General features: G+C 39.3%; 1 protein-coding gene across 1 annotated transcript in view; it reads right to left on the bottom strand.

Moving 5' to 3' along the window:
* Positions 1-14,760: 14,760 nt before the first annotated feature.
* The window catches only part of EDEM2 (ER degradation enhancing alpha-mannosidase like protein 2), a 70,075-nt gene continuing 62,817 nt past the window's right edge, over positions 14,761-22,018 (bottom strand). Inside the window, exon 11 of the mRNA XM_053696771.1 lies at positions 14,761-15,959. Coding sequence (XP_053552746.1) covers positions 15,495-15,959 — 465 coding nt within the window. The 3' untranslated portion in view covers positions 14,761-15,494. The remainder of the gene's footprint in view (positions 15,960-22,018) is intronic.

The following is a 22,018-nucleotide window of genomic DNA, read 5'->3' as shown; positions in this document are numbered from 1 at the left end:
GAGAAAGTCCAGCACTCACTCACAAGCTCTCAACTAAGATAAAAAACAGCAATGGAAGAGTTAGTTACCGCATCTGGCCAAATGGGAAAAGCCTAGGTACCTCATCAAGGTCTCTTCCAAAAACCTGGGTCCCTAAACAGCCACACAAAGAAGGCTCACAATCAAACAACTGTGCAACAGTGCAGCTTCCTGAGAGTGCTGTTTTGCACCCAGGGCTGTGCATGTTACAGGGTCATGGGATGTGTACCCAGTCCGGCCTGAGAGTGCTGACCCCTCCCCGTGTTTTGCATATGTTTGGGGAGATTACATAAGCCTATGCACCCTTAATTTTTACACAGTTGTTTGATTGTGAGCCTGCATTGTGTGGCTGTTTAGGGACCCAGGATTTTGGATGAGACCTTGACGAGGTACCTGGGCTTTTCCTATTTGGCCAGATGCGGTAACTAACTCTCCCATTGCTGTTTTTTATCTTAGTTGTGAGCTTGTGAGTGCTGGACTTTCTCTGTGTGATATGGGGTTAACTGCCTGTGACTCTGGTGACAGTGCAGCTTCCTGAGAGTGCTGTTTTGCACCCAGGGTTGTGCATGTTACAGTGTAATAGGATGTGAACCCGGGCCAGCCTGAGAGTGCTGACCCCTTCCGTGTTTTGTATATATATAATAATCTTTTTTTTTTGGTTCATGCCAGACTGCTGATGTTATATGATATGGGGGGGGACACACAGTCATTCCTAATACTGTCAAAGTCAAAGGTTCTCTGCTTATATTTATTTGTGAGAAACTGTGCCAGACCGTGCAGTTGTCATGCGACATGCCAAGCTAGTGCAATGTGCTGTTTTAGATGTGCACTGTGCAGCACTGAATGCTAAGCCCTAACTCAGCATTCAGCCAATTCCACTGCATCAGAAAAGGTCCTGCTGGGGTTACCACTGTTACCGGGTAATTGCTTTGGTGGTGGGGATTGTTTCAGGGTAGGGCTGACTGTAGGTGCATGCAGCAGAAAGCTGAAGCGGCAGGCACATGAGGATTTGAGCATCTGTGCAGCTGCACACACTGCTCTCTTCAGTCTTGAGGCTGTGTGACTCATCTCAAACTGTAGCCATGTTGCCTTGGGCAGACAGCATCCAGTCTGCTGGTCCCCTTAACAATGCTCTTTCTGCTGTGGCCCTAAGATCAACTAACTGAAGTTTGTTATGGGAGCAGTGTTGTAGAAAGGTGTTAGTGGGAAGAATAAGTGAGTGCACACACGCCCCTCCCCCATGCAGCATCATCTAGTGCAGGGTGAGAGGGAACTTTTTCCTAGCAAAGAAGTGACATGTGCTGCTGTGGCTGATGTATAGTGTCATGCTGATACTACACACATTAAGGTAAGGTTTATTTTTATAGATTTTTTTTTCTCTGTCTGATTTTACGGCTTCCCATAGTAGTTCTGCTGGTCCAGTCAGTAAACTTACATTTGTCTGCACCTCCATGCTTCCTCCTCAGTCTTTACCTTACTTTGCTCCTGTTGGCTGACCTAAATCTCTTTAACCAGCTAACCTCACACCAGAATTACATTAAAAAGCATATTCAATTAATCCACAGTGGAGGAATTTATATATTTTTTTACTTATTAGTACTGCTTAAGTCCAGTTTCACATATTGCAATTTATTATTATTTTTTTTTAATTTAATTTAAAAAATTTTTTTTTAATGATTAGCCCATTAATCACTGCTGGGCTAATAATTTAAAAAAATAAATAAAATAAATTGATTTAGTTGTTTTTTGGGATGTTGGGGTGGAGAAAGAAATTCCATTTTATTAAAAACAAAATAATGATTAATAAATGGAGCCGTAGTGCTTCAAGGGATAATCTAGTCAAAATTAAACTTTCATTACCAAGATAGAGCATGCAATTTTAAGCAACTTTTTAATTTACTCCATCAAATTTTCTTTGTTCTCCTGGTATCTTTATTTGAAAAAGCAAGAATGTAAGTTTAGGCAGGGGCGTCTTTAATATTGACTGGACACTGGGCAAACATTTTCTTGCCCCCACCCCATGGAATTTCTTTCTCCACCCCAACATCCCAAAAAACAACTAAATCAATTTATTTTATATTTTTTTTTCCGATCAGCCAATAGAATGCGAGCTCAATCTGATTGGCTGATTGGATCAGCCAATCGGATTGAACTTGATTCTGATTGGCTGATTCCATCAGCCAATCAGAATATTCCTACCTTAATTCCGATTGGCTGATAGAATCCTATCAGCCAATCGGAATTCGAGGGATGCCATCTTGGATGACGTCCCTTAAAGGAACCATCATTCTTCAGTTGGACGTCGCCGGAAGAAGATGGGTCCGCGGTGGAGGTCTTCAGGATGGAGCCGGTCGTCATCGGATGAAGATAGAAGATGCCGCTTGGATCAAGATGGTTGCCGGTCCGGATCGCCTCTTCTTCCCGGATAGGATGAAGACTTTGGAGCCTCTTCTGGACCTCTTCAGCCACCGGATGATGGATCGCCAGCCCCCGCTTGGGTTGGATGAAGATTTTGGAGCCAGGACGGATCGGTGATACCTGGTGAGGTGAAGACAAGGTAGGATGATCTTCAGGGGCTTAGTGTTAGGTTTATTTAAGGGGGGTTTGGGTTAGATTAGGGGTATGTGGGTTGTAATGTTGGGGGGGGGGTATTGTATGTTTTTTTTTACAGGCAAAAGAGCTGAACTTCTTGGGGCATGCCCCGCAAAGGGCCCTGTTCAGGGCTGGTAAGGTAAAAGAGCTTTGAACTTTAGTAATTTAGAATAGGGTAGGGCATTTTTTATTTTGGGGGTCTTTGTTATTTTATTAGGGGGCTTAGAGTAGGTGTAATTAGTTTAAAATTGTTGTAATATTTTTCTTATGTTTGTAAATATTTTTTTATTTTTTGTAACTTAGTTCTTTTTTATTTTTTGTACTTTAGTTAGTTTATTTCATTGTAGTTATTTGTAGATATTGTATTTAATTAATGTATTGATAGTGTAGTGTTAGGTTTAATTGTAGGTAATTATAGGTATTTTATTTAATTAATTTAATGATAGTATAGTGTTAGGTTTAATTGTAACTTAGGTTAGGATTTATTTTACAGGTAATTTTGTAATTATTTTAACTAGGTAGCTATTAAATAGTTCTTAACTATTTAATAGCTATTGTACCTGGTTAAAATAATTACAAAGTTGCCTGTAAAATAAATATTAATCCTAAAATAGCTACAATGTAATTATAATTTATATTGTAGTTATATTAGGATTTATTTTACAGGTAAGTATTTAGCTTTAAATAGGAATAATTTATTTAATAAGAGTTAATTAATTTCGTTAGATAAAAATTATATTTAACTTAGGGGGGTGTTAGTGTTAGGGTTAGACTTAGCTTTAGGGGTTAATACATTTATTAGAATAGCGGTGAGCTCCGGTCGGCAGATTAGGGGTTAATAATTGAAGTTAGGTGTCGGCGATGTTAGGGAGGGCAGATTAGGGGTTAATACTATTTATTATAGGGTTAGTTAGGCGGATTAGGGGTTAATAACTTTATTATAGTAGCGGTGCGGTCCGCTCGGCAGATTAGGGGTTAATAAGTGTAGGCAGGTGGAGGCGACGTTGAGGGGGGCAGATTAGGGGTTAATAAATATAATATAGGGGTCGGCGGTGTTAGGGGCAGCAGATTAGGGGTACATAAGGATAACGTAGGTGGCGGCGCTTTGCGGTCGGCAGATTAGGGGTTAATAAGTGTAGGTAGCTGGCGGCGACGTTGTGGGGGGCAGATTAGGGGTTAATAAATATAATATAGGGGTCGGCGGTGTTAGGGGCAGCAGATTAGGGGTACATAAGTATAACGTAGGTGGCGGTCGGCAGATTAGGGGTTAAAAAAATTAATCGAGTGGCGGCGATGTGGGGGGACCTCGGTTTAGGGGTACATAGGTAGTTTATGGGTGTTAGTGTACTTTAGAGTACAGTAGTTAAGAGCTTTATAAACCGGCGTTAGCCCAGAAAGCTCTTAACTACTGACTTTTTTCCTGCGGCTGGAGTTTTGTCGTTAGATTTCTAACGCTCACTTCAGACACGACTCTAAATACCGGAGTTAGAAAAATCCCATTGAAAAGATAGGATACGCAATTGACGTAAGGGGATCTGCGGTATGGAAAAGTCGCGGCTGAAAAGTGAGCGTTAGACCCTATTTTGAGTGACTCCAAATACCGGAGGTAGCCTAAAACCAGCGTTAGGAGCCTCTAACGCTGGTTTTCACGGCTAACGCCAAACTCCAAATCTAGGCCAAAGTGCCCAACCATAGCTTTAGAGTGTCATAATAAAATAAGACTTACTTACCCTAAGACACTCATCTACATATAGTAGACAGCCAAACCAGTACTGAAACGAGAATCAGTAGAGGTAATGGTATATAAGAGTATATCGTCGATCTGAAAAGGGAGGTAGGAGAAGAAATCTCTACGACCGATAACAGAGAACCTATGAAATAGATCCCCTAGAGGAAGACCATTGTATTCAAATAGGCAATACTCTCTTCACATCCCTCTGACATTCACTGCACTCTTAGAGGAAAACCGGGCTCCAGCCTGCTGCGAAGCGCATATCAACGTAGAATCTAGCACAAACTTACTTCACCACCTCCATGGGAGGCAAAGTTTGTAAAACTGAATTGTGGGTGTGGTGAGGGGTGTATTTATAGGCATTTTGAGGTTTGGGAAACTTTGCCCCTCCTGGTAGGAATGTATATCTCATATGTCACTAGCTCATGGACTCTTGCTAATTACATGAAAGAAATTGAACACTTTTCACCTTCTGGAGATAGTGGAGCAATCTCACTCACCCCTCATCCTCCAAAGTAACAGCTTCTGTTTACAGGTAGAATACCAAAGTTCCGGTACGTATGTTTGCCGAAAACGGAGCGGCAAGATGGTTGTTTGTAGTCTGATGGTAGATAAAACAATGTGACCCACTCTTAGCGTGTATCACGCACGAGATACTAGGTACCTAGTGGAAGAAATGATTGCAGGACAACAGTTTAGCTTCTACGCGTTTCACCCATAATAGTGGGCTTTCTCAAGATCCAACATATTATTACAATGATAAGGATCATTTATATCACCAGACTCTGAACTAGATTTTAATCTGCTACATATTATATCTATTGTGTTATAATATTTTCAACAAATGTCTAAGAATAAATGTGTTTGTTACTTCTAGCTATCTAACGCCCTCCTTTTTATTTCTTTTTGTAATCTTTCCATTTATTAAAAAGCAGAGGCTGTTTTTGGAGCTCATGCAAGTATGCTTACTGGAGGTTTAGAAGCCTCTTAACCTCTCGGCCACCCCAGAGGTGGCAAAGTTAATAAACTTGCTTATTTGAAATGATTGACAGGCCCTGCTCTCGTGCTATTGATTCCTCAAGAGCAGAGGGAGGCACTGCGCAAGAGTTTCCTTGTGCAATGATAAATGCCCACTCCCCGCAAAGATGCCAAATAATAAAAGAAGCCCTATATGGCAGTAGTGTTTATTACTCATATAGTTCTCAAGTGACGGGTACAGGGAGTAACATGTTATTTTTTTATTTTTTTTTGCAAAACACTTACATACACATACACAGTCACAGACACATAGGCACACATAGAATGTTCCCTTCTTTTACCTCTATATATGTTAAATAATTTGCTGGTTAGGGTTAGCACATTGTGTAGCAAAAATATAAGTTTACCCAAAACACAAATTTAAGATAGATATTTTTTAATTCATGGTGACAAGAATGAATCACTAATGAATGAGTGATCAACTAATGAATCCTCAATATGCTGCTGATATGTGTATAAATGCCCCCTAACACAGACTCTGCATTATGTTTATGTAGCAGCATATTACACTCTCTACTTCCAGCAAATTGCACCCAGTAGCTATGTGGTGCTAAACACACTGCATTCCCCCCTGTAGAGCAGTTTATCTATTGAAGAGTATTAAATAATATACAGTATTTAACACATGACAGCACACTGCAGAGTTAGGCAATTCTTTGTAAACAGCTCAGGCTGAGGACAGGGGCAGGTACCATTTAATTAAAACAGAAATTATCTTAGATTAGATTATCTTAGAAGTTATAACGATAAACGATTAAACACTTTTTTAATACATAGTATTTTTTCCCACTGCAGATAGGATAGGTTTAGCCTAGACCTATCCTATCTGCAGTGGAAAAAAATACTATATTATTAAAAAAGTTTTTAATCCTACAGTCCTGACAGACTCTGACTCTCAGTTTCCGGACCATCTCAGCAATATGTCAGTGAGTGGCGCTGACGGCTGTGGCAGCCTGTCCCCTACCTGAGTTAAGTGTTGAGGAGTCCCTGACTGTCCACTCAGCTGACTGCCTTACTGCTGGCTGCTCCACTACGTTGTCTTCACTGCGCGCACAGATCAGTGAGTCTCCCTTTCACACCGACTCACTTCTTCTAACTCACTTCTGGCCTGGGAGATCATGTGTGCACGTGCGTGACTCCCTCAAGTCATGTGCCCCAACAGACAGGAAGGCACATGACAGTAAGCCGCTTGTCAAAATAAAATAATTTTTTAAAGCCACATATGCGTGCAGTGGCTGGGGCAAGTGCCGCCCCCCAAAATCTGCCACCCTAGGCATGGGCCTTGTTGGCCTATGCATTAATACGACCCTGCTTTAAACTCTCTAGATATCAATATATATATATATATATATATATATATATATATAGCATAAGTGTGCGATTAATTCCTCTGAGAATCATGTATCTAGATGTGAAACATTGTAATTGGTTTGTATAATATCAAGCAGTCAGATACAAACAATATATTTTGTAGCCGGCTATTAATAAATTCAGAAATAACGTAACAAGAGGACCTGTTAATATGTGGGATGTCACATTACGAGATTAAAGCTATCTAGCTAATACTCTACCTGTAATTATAAAGTCCTTGTTTACAAAGTTAACTTTAGCACAGCTGTTCAGTGTAATAGATTCTGTCTGCTTAAGCCCTTTCTATAGCGGGGGCTAGATTAACGTTTTAACTATTAAATCATACACGTTTAAAAACACATAAACTCTCTAGATATTAATATATAGCATATGTGTGTGAATAATTCCTCTGAGAATCATATATCTAGATGTGAAACATTGTAATTGTTTTTTTATAATATCAAGCAGTCAGATACAAACAATATCTTTTGTAGCCGGCTATTAATAAATGCAGAAATAACGTTGTAACAAGAGGACCTGTTAATATGTGGGATGTTAGGTTATGAGATTAAAGCTATCTAGCTAATACTTTATCTGTAATTATAAAGTTATTTCTTACACAGTTAACTTTAGCACAGCTGTTCAGTGTAATAGATTCTGTCTGCTTAAGCCCCTTCTATAGCGGGGGCTAGATTAACGTTTAACTGACTTGTTTCACTATCATAGCATAACGTCTGATCCCAGAATATAACACACATTTACCAGTTATTGGCAAAAATTATTGCAATCAACAATTATCATGGAGAGTAAGCGGTTAAAAAACGAAAGTATGTACTCTCTGAAGCCAGACCCCTGTATCTAGATGTTAAACATTGTAATTGGTTTGTATAATATCAATCAGTCAAATACAAATAATATCTTTTGTAGCCGGCTATTAATACATTCAGAAATAACATTGTAACAAGAGGACCTGTTAATATGTGGAATGTCAGATTACGAGATTAAAGCTATCTAGCTAATACTCTATCTGTAATTATAAAGTCCTTGCTTACACAGTTAACTTTAGCACAGCTGTTCAGTGTAATAGATTCTGTCTGCTTAAGCCCCTTCTATAGCGGGGGCTAGATTAACGTTTAACTGACTTGTTTCACTATCATACTATAACGTCTGATCTCAGAATATAACACACATTTACAAGCTATTGGCAAAAATGATTGCAATCAACAATTATCATGGAGAGTAAGCAGTAACAAAACGAGAGTATGTACTCTCTGAAGCCAGATCCCTGACAAGTGTTTCGCTCACGCTTCCTCAGAGGGGTTACACGCCGGATGTTTGGTAAATCTATTTACTGGTTCATAAATCCCATCTCATGTGTGGGATTGGATGATCATGAGGGATTATCTTGATTCTGATTGGTAAAATTGCATGTCAATCATGTTTAGGCATTCAATGGGGATACATTTTTCATGCTATACTCTGTTACATGTTGCAAACTTATGCATGTTGGTTACGATAATATATGTTACTTTATCAGGGAGTTCTTTATTTTGCTGCTGAAGTTGTAAATTTTCTTATTGTACATACTTTCACTTGTTGTGTGTACTTTGTATTATACCACAGAGATATTATTTGGTAATAGGACCATATGCAGGGTTTTCGTGACTAGAGCTGCAACAACTAATCGGCATAATCAATAATAATCGATTATGAAAATAGTTGTCAACAAATCTCATAATCGATTAGTTGGTTAGCAATTAGATGGACTGTGCACAGCTCCTGCACATGGTATTGTGTTTTATGGTTATGTCCTTAGTCTAAAGTACATCTACAGACATTTTACTTTTCACTTTTTCAAGACACTATCGCCTAGATTACGAGTTCTGCGTTAGCCTTAAAAAGCAGTTGAGAGGTCCCACCGCTGCTTTTTAACACCCGCTGGTATTACAAGTTTGGCAGGTACAGGTGTACCGCTCACTTTTCTTCCGCGACTTTTGGCTACCGCAAATCCCCTTACGTCAATTTCGTATCCTATCTTTTTAATGTGATTTGCCTAATGCCTAATGCCGGTATTACAAGTCTTGGAAGAAGTGAGCGGTACACCCTCTCCTGTCAAGACTTCTACCGCATTTAAAAGTCAGTAGTTAATGGGCTAACGCCGGAACATAAAATTCTTAACTAAAGTGCTAAAAAGTACACTAACACCCATAAACTACCTATGAACCCCTAAACCGAGGCCCCCCCACATCGCAAACCCTATAATAAAATGATTTAACCCCTAATCTGCCGACCGGACATCACTGCCTCTTTAATAAATATAATAACCCCTAAACCGCCGCACTCCCGCCTCGCAAACACTAGTTCAATTTTATTAACCCCTAATCTGCCGTCCCTAACATCGCCGACACCTATCTACATTTATTAACCCTTAATCTGCCGACCCCAACGTCGCCGCTACTATAATAAATTTATTAACCCCTAAACCTAAGTCTAACCCTAAGTCTAACCCCCCTAACTTAAATATAATTTAAATTAAACTAAATAAATGTACTACAATTAAATAAATTATTCCTATTTAAAACTAAATACTAATAGTTACATTTTAGCTAGCTTAGGATTTATTTTTATTTTACAGGCAACTTTGTATTTATTTTAACTAGGTAGAATAGTTATTAAATAGTTATTAACAATTTAATAACTACCTAGATAAAATAAGTACAAAATTACCTGTAAAATAAATCCTAACCTAAGTTACAATTACACCTAACACTACACTATCATTAAACTAATTACCTAAACTACCTACAATTAATTACAATTAAATTCAATAAACTAAATTACGAAAAAAAACAAACACTAAATTACAGAAAATAAAAAAAGAATTACAAGAATTTTAAACTAATTACACCTAATCTAATCCCCCTAATAAAATAAAAAAGCCCCCCAAAATAATAAAATTCCCTACCCTATACTAAATTACAAATAGCCCTTAAAAGGGCCTTTTGCGGGGCATTGCCCCAAAGTAATCAGCTCTTTTACCTGTTTAAAAAAAATACAATCCCCCCCAAAATTACAACCCACCACCCACATACCCCTACTCTAAAACCCACCAAATCCCCCCCTTAAAAAAACTTAACACTAACCCCCTGAAGATCACCCTACCTTGAGCCGTCTTCACCCAGCCGGGCACAAGTGGTCTACCATACGGCAGAAGTCTTCATCCGATCGGGGCAGAAGAGGTCCTCCAGACGGCTTCATCCAGGCTGCATCTTCTATCTTCATCCTTCCGGCGCAGAGCGAGTCCATCTTCCATCCAGCCGACACGGAGCATCCTCTTCAATCGAAGTCCTAACGAAGAATGAAGGTTCCTTTAAATTACGTCATCCAAGATGGCGTCCCTCGAATTCCGATTGGCTGATAGGATTCTATCAGCCAATCGGAATTAAGGTAGGAAAAATCCGATTGGCTGATGCTATCAGCCAATAGGATTGAAGTTCAATCCAATTGGCTGATCCAATCAGCCAATAGGATTGACCTCGCATTCTATTGGCTGATTGGATCAGCCGATCAGATTGAACTTCAATCCGATTGGCTGATAGCCAATTTTTCCTACCTTAATTCCCGATTGGCTGATAGAATCCTATCAGCCAATCGGAATTCGAGGGACGCCATCTTGGATGACGTCATTTAAAGGAACCTTCATTCTTCGTTAGGACTTCGATTGAAGAGGATGCTCCGCATCGGCTGGATGGAAGATGGACCCCCCCCTCGCCGGAAGGATGAAGATAGAAGATGCAGCCTGGATGAAGCCTTCTGCCGTCTGGAGGACCTCTTCTGCCCTGATCGGATGAATACTTCTGCCGTATGGAGGACCACTTGTGCCCGGCTGGGTGAAGACGGCTCAAGGTAGGGTGATCTTCAGGGGGTTAGAAAAGAAGAGTGGTTATGTGCACATATAGTTAAAGAGGTAGGTCACATAAATAAAAATTATCTTAATAAAGTGAAGTGGATGTGAAGTATATGAAAAACTAAGTGATTGAGTGTCACAAATAAATTGCATTATTACATTTTGTGTATTGTTGCCTACAAAGTATGCATACTAAGGTAATAAATCGATAAGTAATTAACACAAATAATTATTAAGAGAATAGGTGAAAAGTGCCTAGGAAAGAGATTAAATCCTTAATCAAACATTATTAAGTAAGTAGTAATGAGCTGCGGTCAATGTGCAAAATTAAATATATTTGGTTGTAAAGTACTATAATTATAGGTATACAAAGTAATTGTTATATTCATTGAGTCATTTTGGTTGTATGGAGTCTAATAGATATATACATCTACATTCTGACTTTAAAAGTGCTTCTTCCAGATTTCTTGCTCTTACGCCCAGAGAGATTTTCTGTATCACAGACTTTTTTTAAGTCAGTGATTCCACTTTTGTGACTTTTTAGAAAATGTTGTGCCACTAATGTGATAGTTTTACCTTTTGATACATCCTTTGTGGCATTTTTGATGTTATTGGCATGTTCCAAAATTCTTACCCTGGCTTCGCGGGTTGTCATGCCTTTCTTGCATAAACAAAAATGAATATAGATCACTCCTGTCAACCAACATGTATAGTGTTCTAATTTGTGAATTTTGCCTGTTTTGTCAGTGATTTGTTTGATTTTAGTTACATATGTACATGCTGAACATGAACCACATGGATACATTCCTGGGTCTTTTGGAGTTTTCTTTGGGATATGAAGGTAGTGGCTTTGAACCAATTGGTCTTTTAGATTTCTGGGTCTTTTGTACCCTGTGGTTATTTTATGCCCTATAATAGGTGCAAGTGTGGTATCATTTTGTAGTATGTGCCAATTTGTATTCATAATCTCAATTATCTGTTGCATTTGGTGATTATATGTGGTAATTAATCTTGGACATGTTTCTTCTTGATTTTTGGCTTTAGGTTTTAATAAGTTGTTTCTATCTTGTTTTAAAGCTGCCATTCTGGCTAATTTCACTGATTGTTTACTATATCCTCTTTGGATTAGTCTTTCCATCATTTCAGTGCTTTCGTGTAAATATGTTTGTACATTGGAGAAATTTCTTTGCAGTCTTATAAATTCCTCTTGGGGTATTGCTTTAAGTGTACTTGGAGGGTGGGCACTGGTATGGTGCAATAAGGTATTTGTAGATGTTTCTTTTTGATACATTTGTGTGTCAATGCTGCCGACTTCATTTTTTTCTGATGGTAAGATCTAAAAAAAATCACAGTACTCAAATCTGCTTGATATTTCAGTTTGGTATTTGTATAATTAATATTGAGTATTTGTATGAATTTTTCCAATTCTGTTTTTGTGCCTTCACATAGGAAGAGCACATCATCGATATATCTAACCCATAAGGGTATTTGCTGTGTATATCGATCCATTTCCCCAGCCAATACATTAAAGGATTCCCAAAATCCAAGGAACAGATTCGCATATGTGGGCGCACATGTCCCCATGGCTGTTCCTTGGATTTGGAGATAATATTATACAAACCAATTACAATGTTTCACTTCTAGATACATGATTCTCAGAGGAATTATTCACACACATATGCTATTTATTGATAACTAGAGATTTTAAGTGTTTTTAAACATGTATGATTGAATAGTTAAAACATTAATCTAGCCCCCGCTATAGAAGGGGCTTAAGCAGACATAATCTATTACACTGAACAGCTGTGCTAAAGTTAATTGTGTGAGCAAGTACTTTATAATTACAGATAGAGTATTAGCTAGATAGCTTTAATCTTGTAATCTGACATCCAACATATTAACAGGTCCTTTTGTTACAACGTTATTTCTGAATTTATTAATAGCCGGCTGCAAAAGATATTGTTTGTATCCGACTGCTTGATATTATACAAACTAATTACAATATTTCACATCTAGATACATGATTCTCAGAGGAATTATTCACACACCTATGCTATATATTGATATCTAGAGAGTTTAAAAGGGACACTGAACCCAAATTTTTTCTTTTGTGATTCAGATAGAGCATGCAATTTTAAGCAACTTTCTAATTTATTCCTATTATCAAATTGTCTTCATTCTCTTGGTATCTTTATTTGAAATGCAAGAATGTAAGTTTTAATGCCGGCCCATTTTTGGTGAACAAACTGGGTTGTTCTTGCTGATTGGTGGATAAATTCACCTACCAATAAACAAGTGCTTTCCATGGGTCTGAACCAAAAAAATAGCTTAGATGCCTTCTTTTTCAAATAAAGAAAGCAAGAGAACAAAAAAATAATAATAATAGGAGTAAATTAGAAAGTTGCCTTAAAGGGCCACTGTAAGTAAATATTTTCTATGCCTGTTACTAACTAACTACCCCAAATACGCTTTTTATCAATAGCATTTCATTAACATATCTCTACCGTATATCAGAAATCTTGTCTGCAAATTTAATTGTTTTCCAAACCCACTCCGTGGGTATCCTTTGCTCTGTACCAATCCGTTTACAGTACCTAGGTTTCAAAATGGCGCTTTAAACACAAAGTTATTGGTTTAAGTATTTTGAACATGCAGTGCTGAAAATAGTGGGCAGGATAACGTGACATCATCGGCGAATAAAAGATATAACTTTTAGAATGTTATGAAACTTTGTTTTGGAGAAAATATAGGTCAGTAGGTTTTAATTAATGTTTATTAACTTTAATATGTTAGTTGTTTAGCTTAAAAATTATAACAGAAAGTAATCCTTTAAAATTGCATGCTCTATCTGAATCACAAAAGAAAAAAATTTGGGTTCAGTGTCCCTTTAAGTGTTTTTAAACGTGTATTATTGAATAGTTAAACCAATAAAGATAAAGTATAAATGGTTAAACAACAGTTCCTGTATTATTCAGTGAAAAAATATACACGTCCCTTTAATGTAGACAGTTTTCACAGTACTACAAATATTTGAAATAACATACTATATATGCAAATCTATAGTAGTGCAGATATTTTGTCACATTAATAAATATCCTAAGTATGCATTTAAAGCAGGGATTGGATGCCTGGCCCTTAAAAAATGTGCCTAATGCTTGGGTGTATCAGCAGCCTGTTCATCTCCTCTTAGGCCACACCTGAGAACTACATTTACAAGTGTGCTGTGGTTAGCCTGAAGTGAGAATAAAGGAAGTGGATATGTTCACCACAATGCATTTAGTTGCATATATTAACACTGATAGGACCTGATGCTTCAAAGTTTAACCCCTTACCACCCTTAGGACTTTCTATGCCTTTTCTATGACTTTCTAGCCATTTGGCTGTACTGAAGCCAAAAGTACTTTCAATGATGGGATCGTGCCCTCCAGCCCACAATGCCATCATTGAAATCACGCGAATGGGCTAATGATACACACTGAAGAATATTTATTGTCTGTTGATTTAGTCATTATTATATATTGAAATGATATATTAACCATTAAATGTATATATTTCTGGCTCCTTACTTTTTGGACTAGCTCCTAGATTTTATATCAGTTTTTGGAGACCTGATTTGATGAGTGTGTGCACGATCTACAATTGAAAGCTGCATATGATATTTCAATGTTGCATTTGATTTTCAAATCTTATAGGAAATTCTAAGCTGTGTGTATCAAAGCTCAAAAACCTATAACATACACTATTATGCTTCCTTGTGCATTTAGTACAGAGGAGAGTAATATTATAGTTACACAAAATAATTAAGGCACTAACACAAAAGGTAGAAAAGAATTGGGATGACAGAGCACAGTAGCTTGTCCTATGGGATTGTGGCCAAAATGGGATTGTGGCCAAAATGCAAGTTTCAACCCACTTGCATTTTACAGAAGAGAACTTTCCTGAAGTGTTTTAGTCTAATCCCATTGGTAAGAGCAATCAAGCCCCAAAATAACAGAGAATTATCTCCTGAACAAAGGTTTTGTACAGCAAACCCTGAATGTGCGTCTCAGCCTGAATAGGCCTCGTTGGAGGTGCAGGTGAGTATATATTATTAAAATAAAATAATTATGCAGAAATACGGAAAGGTATTAAACAGAGTTAATTTTTTAATAAGTTCATTAAAAATATTTACATCATCAATGCATTTGACAGAAAACAAATGAGTGGTTTCAAAGTAAGCTGACCAGGCATGAAAATGTAAAAAAAAAAATACATGTTACGTTGACCAGGAGATAAACAGAAAAATATAGAATTTGTCTGCAGCAAAACACTTGAATAAATAGGGTGCGGCAATATATGATAGAGTGCAGTTAGAATGATAGGGATAACAAATATGAGAAATACTGAAAAACAGAAGAGCTACGGGTAAAAAAAAAATAAGGGGGCAAGAAGAACATGAAAAGAATATTAGAATCAACAGTTTATAAGCAAATAGAGAATGAGGAGAAATTGACTGAAAAAGGAAAAAAGAAAACGGTGAGGCAAGAAAATATACTCGTAGACAAAAATAAAGTAAGGAACCAATGAGGAGGCATTAAGAATAAGGATATGCGAGTGAGGTAGTGAGAATGGACAATATATGGTGTTTTTAGCAAGGTAACAGCCTCAGTTGGAATAGAGATACAGATTTGTTTTACTCGTAATTAATTCCAAAGAATATCCATTTTAATCTCATTCTAAATGGTCTGCCTTGGAGACACATAAATAAAACCTAGAATAAGATTTCAGCCAGCTAATAACTACATGCTACTTTAACCTCATAATATCTGAAACAGGAAGAAGTTTGATATCCTGGCCAAGAAAACAACGTGTTTGTATTCATAAATCCAGAAAAACTTGTCCATGAACTGAAAGTTTGGAGGTAAATGGTTGGCTTGGGCAGGTAAGATGTGAGGTCCTTTTGTTTTGTGTTCTATCATGTGGGTCAGAATCAAATTCTTCTTGCTGCTTCTCATCATCGGTAGCTGATTTTTTAAGCTTTTCAGTCCTTTTCTTAAGAGAGAAAAAACCCTTCACTAAGTCTTCCACCTCCCATTGCTCCTCAGTGTCCCTTTTACAACAGTGCAGAGCTGCAGGGTCTATGGGGTGAGCTTCAGTGTTAAACACATAACCTCCTGCCCCCAATACACACTCCCCATAGGGCGTCACCACTAGATCAAACAGTGTGCCATTGTTGTGAATGAAGTTGTCTTGGTCAAATAACAGATACAGATACTTGATTGTCTCTGCCAGGAAGAAAGATTCCATACGGTTATCAAGCTTGTGATCTCGAACATCCTTTACCTAGAAGAAAAAAATAAATTAAAAGTACATAAACCACTCACTGCACAGATATCTACTATGAACTATTTCCTCTAACATCTCAAAGTACCCTTTAGCTTTTAGAGAGCTGTGGTTTAACCTGGTATTCCTGACACACCCGTTACTATGTCTGTGACTACTCAATGACTCACAAAGTAGTACTAGAATATCAAATGAAAAATCACAGAGGATATTTTAAAAGGTTATGAAACTCAAAACAATTATTTTGTGATTAGGACATAGCATACAATTTTACATTTTTTTCCCAATTTAGTTCTGTTATCAAATGTTTTTTGTTCCCCTGATGTTCTTTGTTGAAGAAATTCCTAGGTAGGCATCTGGAGCATACACAGCAGGAAACAATGCTGCCATCTAGTGTTCTTGCAAATGGATAACATTTTTGCAAAACTGCTGCCATATAGTGCTCTAAACATGTGCATACTCCTGAGCTTATGTCCCTCGTTTTCAACAAAAGATACCAAAAGAAAGAAGTACATTCAAACCTGTCCTCAGGCCTCACCAACAGGCCAGATTTTCAGAACTACCTTGGGTGAGAGCAGATAAAATAACCAGGTTTACTAATAAGCAGATTATTTCACCTGTGCTCTAGTTCAGATAGCCTCAAAATCTGGCTTGTTAGGGAGGCCTGAAGACAGGTTTGAAAACCAGTGTTCTATATGAATCGTGAAAGAAAAAAAATTGGGTTTCATGTCCCTTTAAAGGGATAAAAAACAAAAAAAAAAATATTTTGTGGTTCTAACAGAACATACAACTTTCTAGTTTTCTTCTTAAATTAAAAAAAAAAGTTTCCAATTTACTTCTGTTATCAAATTTGCTTCATTCCCATGATATTCTGTGTTGAAGAGATACCTAGGTAGGCATCTGGAGCTCTGCATGGCGGATAACTTTCTTGCAAAACTGTTGCCATATAGTGCTCCAGAAATGGGCAGGCTCTTAAGCTTACGTCCCTGCTTTTCAACAAAAGATCCCAAAAGAACAAAAAATAGGTAAATTAGAAAATTGTTTAAAATTGCATGCTGTATCTGAATCATGAAAGAAGAAAAAATGGCTTTAATACCCTTTTAACAATGAATGCCACTAAAAACCTTTCATGGTTAAGAAAGATAATGCTAAAAAAAACAAAAAACTACCATGCCTTTAGCCTCAGCAATGTGTCAAGCTCTCAGTTGACTTTTGCAACATCCCAGGTTGTGCCAAACCCCAAATTAAAAATCATTGTTTAAAGGAACATGGAAAGAACTCACATATTTAAAAAGATTCTAATTGTTGTCTAAACTATTTTTTAGGCCACATCTTTCTCATTATGTTGCAGCACACAGTTGCCTTTGCATACCATTTATTTGGTCTCACAACCAGTTTTGCTTTTCCAGGGCTTCAGATGTGCTATGTAATTGAGGCAGGATTAGGATGTGGTGCAATTATATATTTAGTTTGAAACATTTTCTATTGCTTTGTGACAGCTCATAGAGACATTATGGGATGTTAAGATCAATAAAAGTGCAATAGAACTTTTTATTCATCTTACAAACTGTGACACAAGATACAGGTGTACAAAGAAACTAACAGCAAAAGCAGGTGTCACAAAGAACAGTGTAAACCTCATAAAAAAAGAAAAAAATAATACAAAATTGTGATGTAATAACATTACACAGGACTTATGAACCCCCTAAACGCAACAGAAAGACGTCCCAAGGATAGCGGCTCCAAAGTAACAATTTCTATCCCAAGTAGACTCAGCATATGTACTTCAATGGTTATATGATGTTAGTCTTTGGTGTCATGTTCCTGCCATCTGGTTGGTGTTTATTTTTATACGTTTTTCTCATAGCTATTGTGACTCTGTAGAGTGTAAGTACAGCTCCAGCCCTTGTTATTTGTCCACTACAGTGTAACACTATAGCCCTGATTCTAAAACATTTGCCAGTCAAGATGTGTTTTTCCCCTCCAACACTCGCAGTGGCAGCCCTCATGAAATTCTATAAAAAAGTGTCTGCCCAGCGAGTGGCATGATGTCCCCCATACCAATAATGAGAGCTGCTAGGTAAAAGTTTGCAATGGAGGGCAGAGGGGGAAACTGTTGTGTTTTCAAACTTGAATATTACATTTAATACAACACAAATGATGCTGTTAAATTCGCTGTCATTTATTGTATGCATAGGTTTTCCTTTCATATAATTTGTGCTTTGAGTATTTGGTGAACTCGACAATTTTTGACTGGCAAAAAAAAAAAGTGAAAACTGTAGTGCAAAAATGTTTATAGTTTTACGTTGGGATTTGAGAGAAAATTTCATATACACCCATGGAACACCCATTTTCAGTCCATTTTATAAAAACATAAATTATGCTTACCTGATAATTTTCTTTTCTTCCGATGGAAAGAGTCCACAGCTGCATTCATTACTTTTGGAAAATAAGAACCTGGCCACCAGGAGGAGGCAAAGACACCCCAGCCAAAGGCTTAAATACTCCTCCCACTTACCTCATCCTCCCAGTCATTCTGCAGAGGAACAAGGAACAGTAGAATAAATATCTGGGTGAAAATGTGCCAGAAGAAAAAAAAAAAAAAAAAAGACGGGTGGGGAGCTGTGGACTCTTTCCATCGGAAGAAAAGAAAATGATCAGGTAAGCATAATTTATGTTTTTCTTCCTAAATGGAAAGAGTCCACAGCTGCATTCATTACTTTTAGGAAAACAATACCCAAGCTATAGAGGATACTGAATGTCAAAATGGGAGGGTACAATAGGCGGCCCATTCTGAGGGCACCAGGCCTGTAACTACTACCCAACAAAAAACCCTGCTTCGTCCGAAGCCGAGAAACCAAAAAGGGACACGGCCCCAAGGACACTGACCAGCAGATAGCCCGGAAGCCTAGCTAGAGACCGCAACATCAGACACAACTGAGTCAACAGTTCTCTAGGAGACACCGCCGCCCAACAGTCGGTCCCCCACCACACACCCTTTACTAGCGAAGGGATCCCCCGCTGAAACTCACAAAGTAATAAGGCAAGAAAGAACCAAATGGAACCCAAAAGGTTACCACAAACTCCATAAAAGGAAACCCCCTCATCAAACCAAGCTCGGAAAAGACCTAAATGGGTCCTGATAACAAGGGGAGGCAACGCCCAATCCAAATAGAAACCACAAGGTTTAGAACCGGTAGCAACCGGTAGCAAAACAGAGAAAAAGTTCTCCCAACATCCTGCAAGGATTGGAACAGCTAGCTAGCACTCGATCAAGGCACAAACAGCTGTAGCTGGTTTCAAAGAGCAACCCTTCCCTTGCCAGGCAGCAAGTCAACCAGCGCCTAGGAGCAACTGAAAACGGAGACCAAACATCATCCGAACTCAGAACCCTAAGGAATTCAGGCAAAATTACATGTAGCAGACCCAGACAAAGGTAAACCTGAGTCAAGAACACCCAGCCATCCTCAGGATGACACAGAATAAATACTTGCTAGAAGCAGCTACCAAAATGTAGAGTGCTAAACCTCCACTACAGAAGGCACACTCAAGGCAACCGAAACCACCAGAGCTACACATAGGTCTCAAAATAAAAGGAGAGCCCAGAACCTCAACGAACACCAATGCGCCCCCAACGGATCTCAGGACTTACCACCAGCCGGGCCAGCACAAGCATCGGCAGGTCTGAAACCAGGGGACCAGAAAAAAAACCCAAGCTCAAACAACTAGCGGAAAAAATGGCACAACCATTACAATAGTGCTTGGGTGCCAACCTGAAATTCCACATGGAGACCGTCGACAAGGCCATAGACCTGGAGATCTAGCTGAAAGCCCAACATAGACTCAAGGCGGTGCCAGCAACTCTCCAAATGGACAGAACAACCCAGAGAACAAACCTCTCTCCGAAATAGGTTCTGTCCTAACCTCCTGAAACCAGGAAAAGCCCTAAGAAAGGGACCGCACTTCCAAAAGAAGTATATAAGCCCCCCCAAGACAAAGGGGTCTGGCAAACAGGCCAGAAGGACAAAGCAACTGCTCCCAGGACACAGCCATAGGTTGAACCTAGAGAACAATTCTCCAATGCCCTGACCTGGAAGGAATCCCCTGAAGAATTTAACTGGCTAGCACACAGATCAAGGTGCCATAGCTGCAGTGGTTCCACAGCGAACGCCTTTGCTTGCAGAGCAGCGAAACATCACACTCTTTCAGCAAGCCGACCAAGGGAAACTGACCAAGGTGAAGGCAAGCCCAGGGGGGAATCGGAACCCAGAAAAACCTAGTCAACTGAACCAGTTCAACTAGCTCAACCAAAGGACACGCCCACGTTTCCTGGAACTGGGGAACCGCGGACCAGCTCTAGATCCTAACAGTCTGGTACAACTTGAACGGGATCCACAAGGAAACACTGAGAAAAACCTCAGCCACCGGAAGAACCAGAGTGATGAGAGGTCCGATCCCCCAAATAAACAAGAACCCGGAAACTGAAATCCCCTATCTGATATAAAACCAGAGTCCGGGATATACCATACAATGTCCAAAGTAAAATGGACAACGAGAAAAACTTGCAAGTCCTGACCAGAAGACAAGACCACCCCTTGCCAGAGTCCAACGCTCCAAGGAGCTAAGGAAGCAAAGACCGAAACACGTTCACTAGAGCCCTAGGTGCAGTAGCCACACTACGACCAAGAACAAGGGGATACCTCAAACAAAGGCTAGTCTCCACATCACCCCCAAAGAATCAGAGGAGAAGATAAAAGAAGGATGCAGAGCATCCTCCAGCTCCGTGGAAGAAACCCTAAACAGAGCTCAAGGAGACCACACTGCCCATGTCCCTACAAAGGAACCAACTCCCAAAGGGAACCAGGTCCCCCGAAGGAACCCAAGGAACGGACGAAGTCTGAAAGGTCTCAAGAAGAGAACCACAACAGGAACAAGTCCAAGGACAATTTCAGAGCCTCAGAAGGCCAAACCGCTTACAAGAGTGGAAGGAGGCACTAAGCACCCAATCCTCCCAAGAGAGGAAGGAAACTCTAGGCCCCGAGGAAATCAGAGCTAATAGAGTGATGCAGTGGAACTGGAGTGAATGCTGAATAAGGACTGACACAATCCTCCCAGCCATACGGATCCTTTTAGAGTGCTTAGCTGAACTTGTAAAGAAAAACAAGAAAACACACAAACAATAATGTGAGCACTCAGCGCCCCACCGGACCAGCCAGGCAGAACAGGCGCCACAAAACAGAAGATCTGAATCCCAGCAGGACCAGCCGCAGCTGGGATCATAACTGTCAAGTTGGCTAAATCCTCCCTCAAAGGGGAAGGTAAAACAGACAAACCTAGGACTAACGTGTACCCTAACAAACTTCCTAAGAAGCAACCAGAGAGAATCGATCCCAGAAGTTCCTGAAGGAAACACATAATCGAAATTAAAAGACATCCTAACCGGATAAAAGAAAATATAAGGCAACCCGTTGGTTAACGCCCAGGAAGAAAGCAGACATACCCGCAGGACCAACCAAACGGAACCCCGATCTTCCAACAAAAAACTGGGAAAGATCTAAAAAAATCAGACAATTTGGAAATTACGTCATCCCCTCATGTCTAATAAGGTGAGCCATTTGAAGTAGAAGACTGCGGATTCCCGTATCCGTTAAGGATAGAGTCCTCTAATAACTCAAAAACGTGTCTGAGTAAAACGCAAAGACGCGCTATTCTGAAACGAAAGGCACAACACTCAGGAACAGCTACACCCGCAGGGAACTTTATAGGCCCACCCAAGGCCGGTAGACCCTGGACAATCGGGCACGAGCACAAACGCAAATAAACATCTGGACTTTGCAGACGTATAATCGAGAAAAATATGTGAAAGCAAAAATGAGCTGCAACCTCTGGGGGGAACAAGCCGCCCTGTAAGGAGGGATAAATATAATCTGGGTTACCCGCATGTGTAGTAGTAGGGAGCGGTAGGGAACTCGCCTCTTGGAGGACAGGACCCCCAGAGGCGGATGGCTCAGCAAACCCCTGATTCACCGAGCCTGAGGAACAAGGCGCTCTAATACGTC

This window comes from Bombina bombina, chromosome 1, assembly GCF_027579735.1.
Source record: "Bombina bombina isolate aBomBom1 chromosome 1, aBomBom1.pri, whole genome shotgun sequence".
NCBI classification, from domain to species: Eukaryota; Metazoa; Chordata; class Amphibia; order Anura; family Bombinatoridae; genus Bombina; species Bombina bombina.
This window is presented reverse-complemented; position numbering and strand designations above follow the sequence as displayed.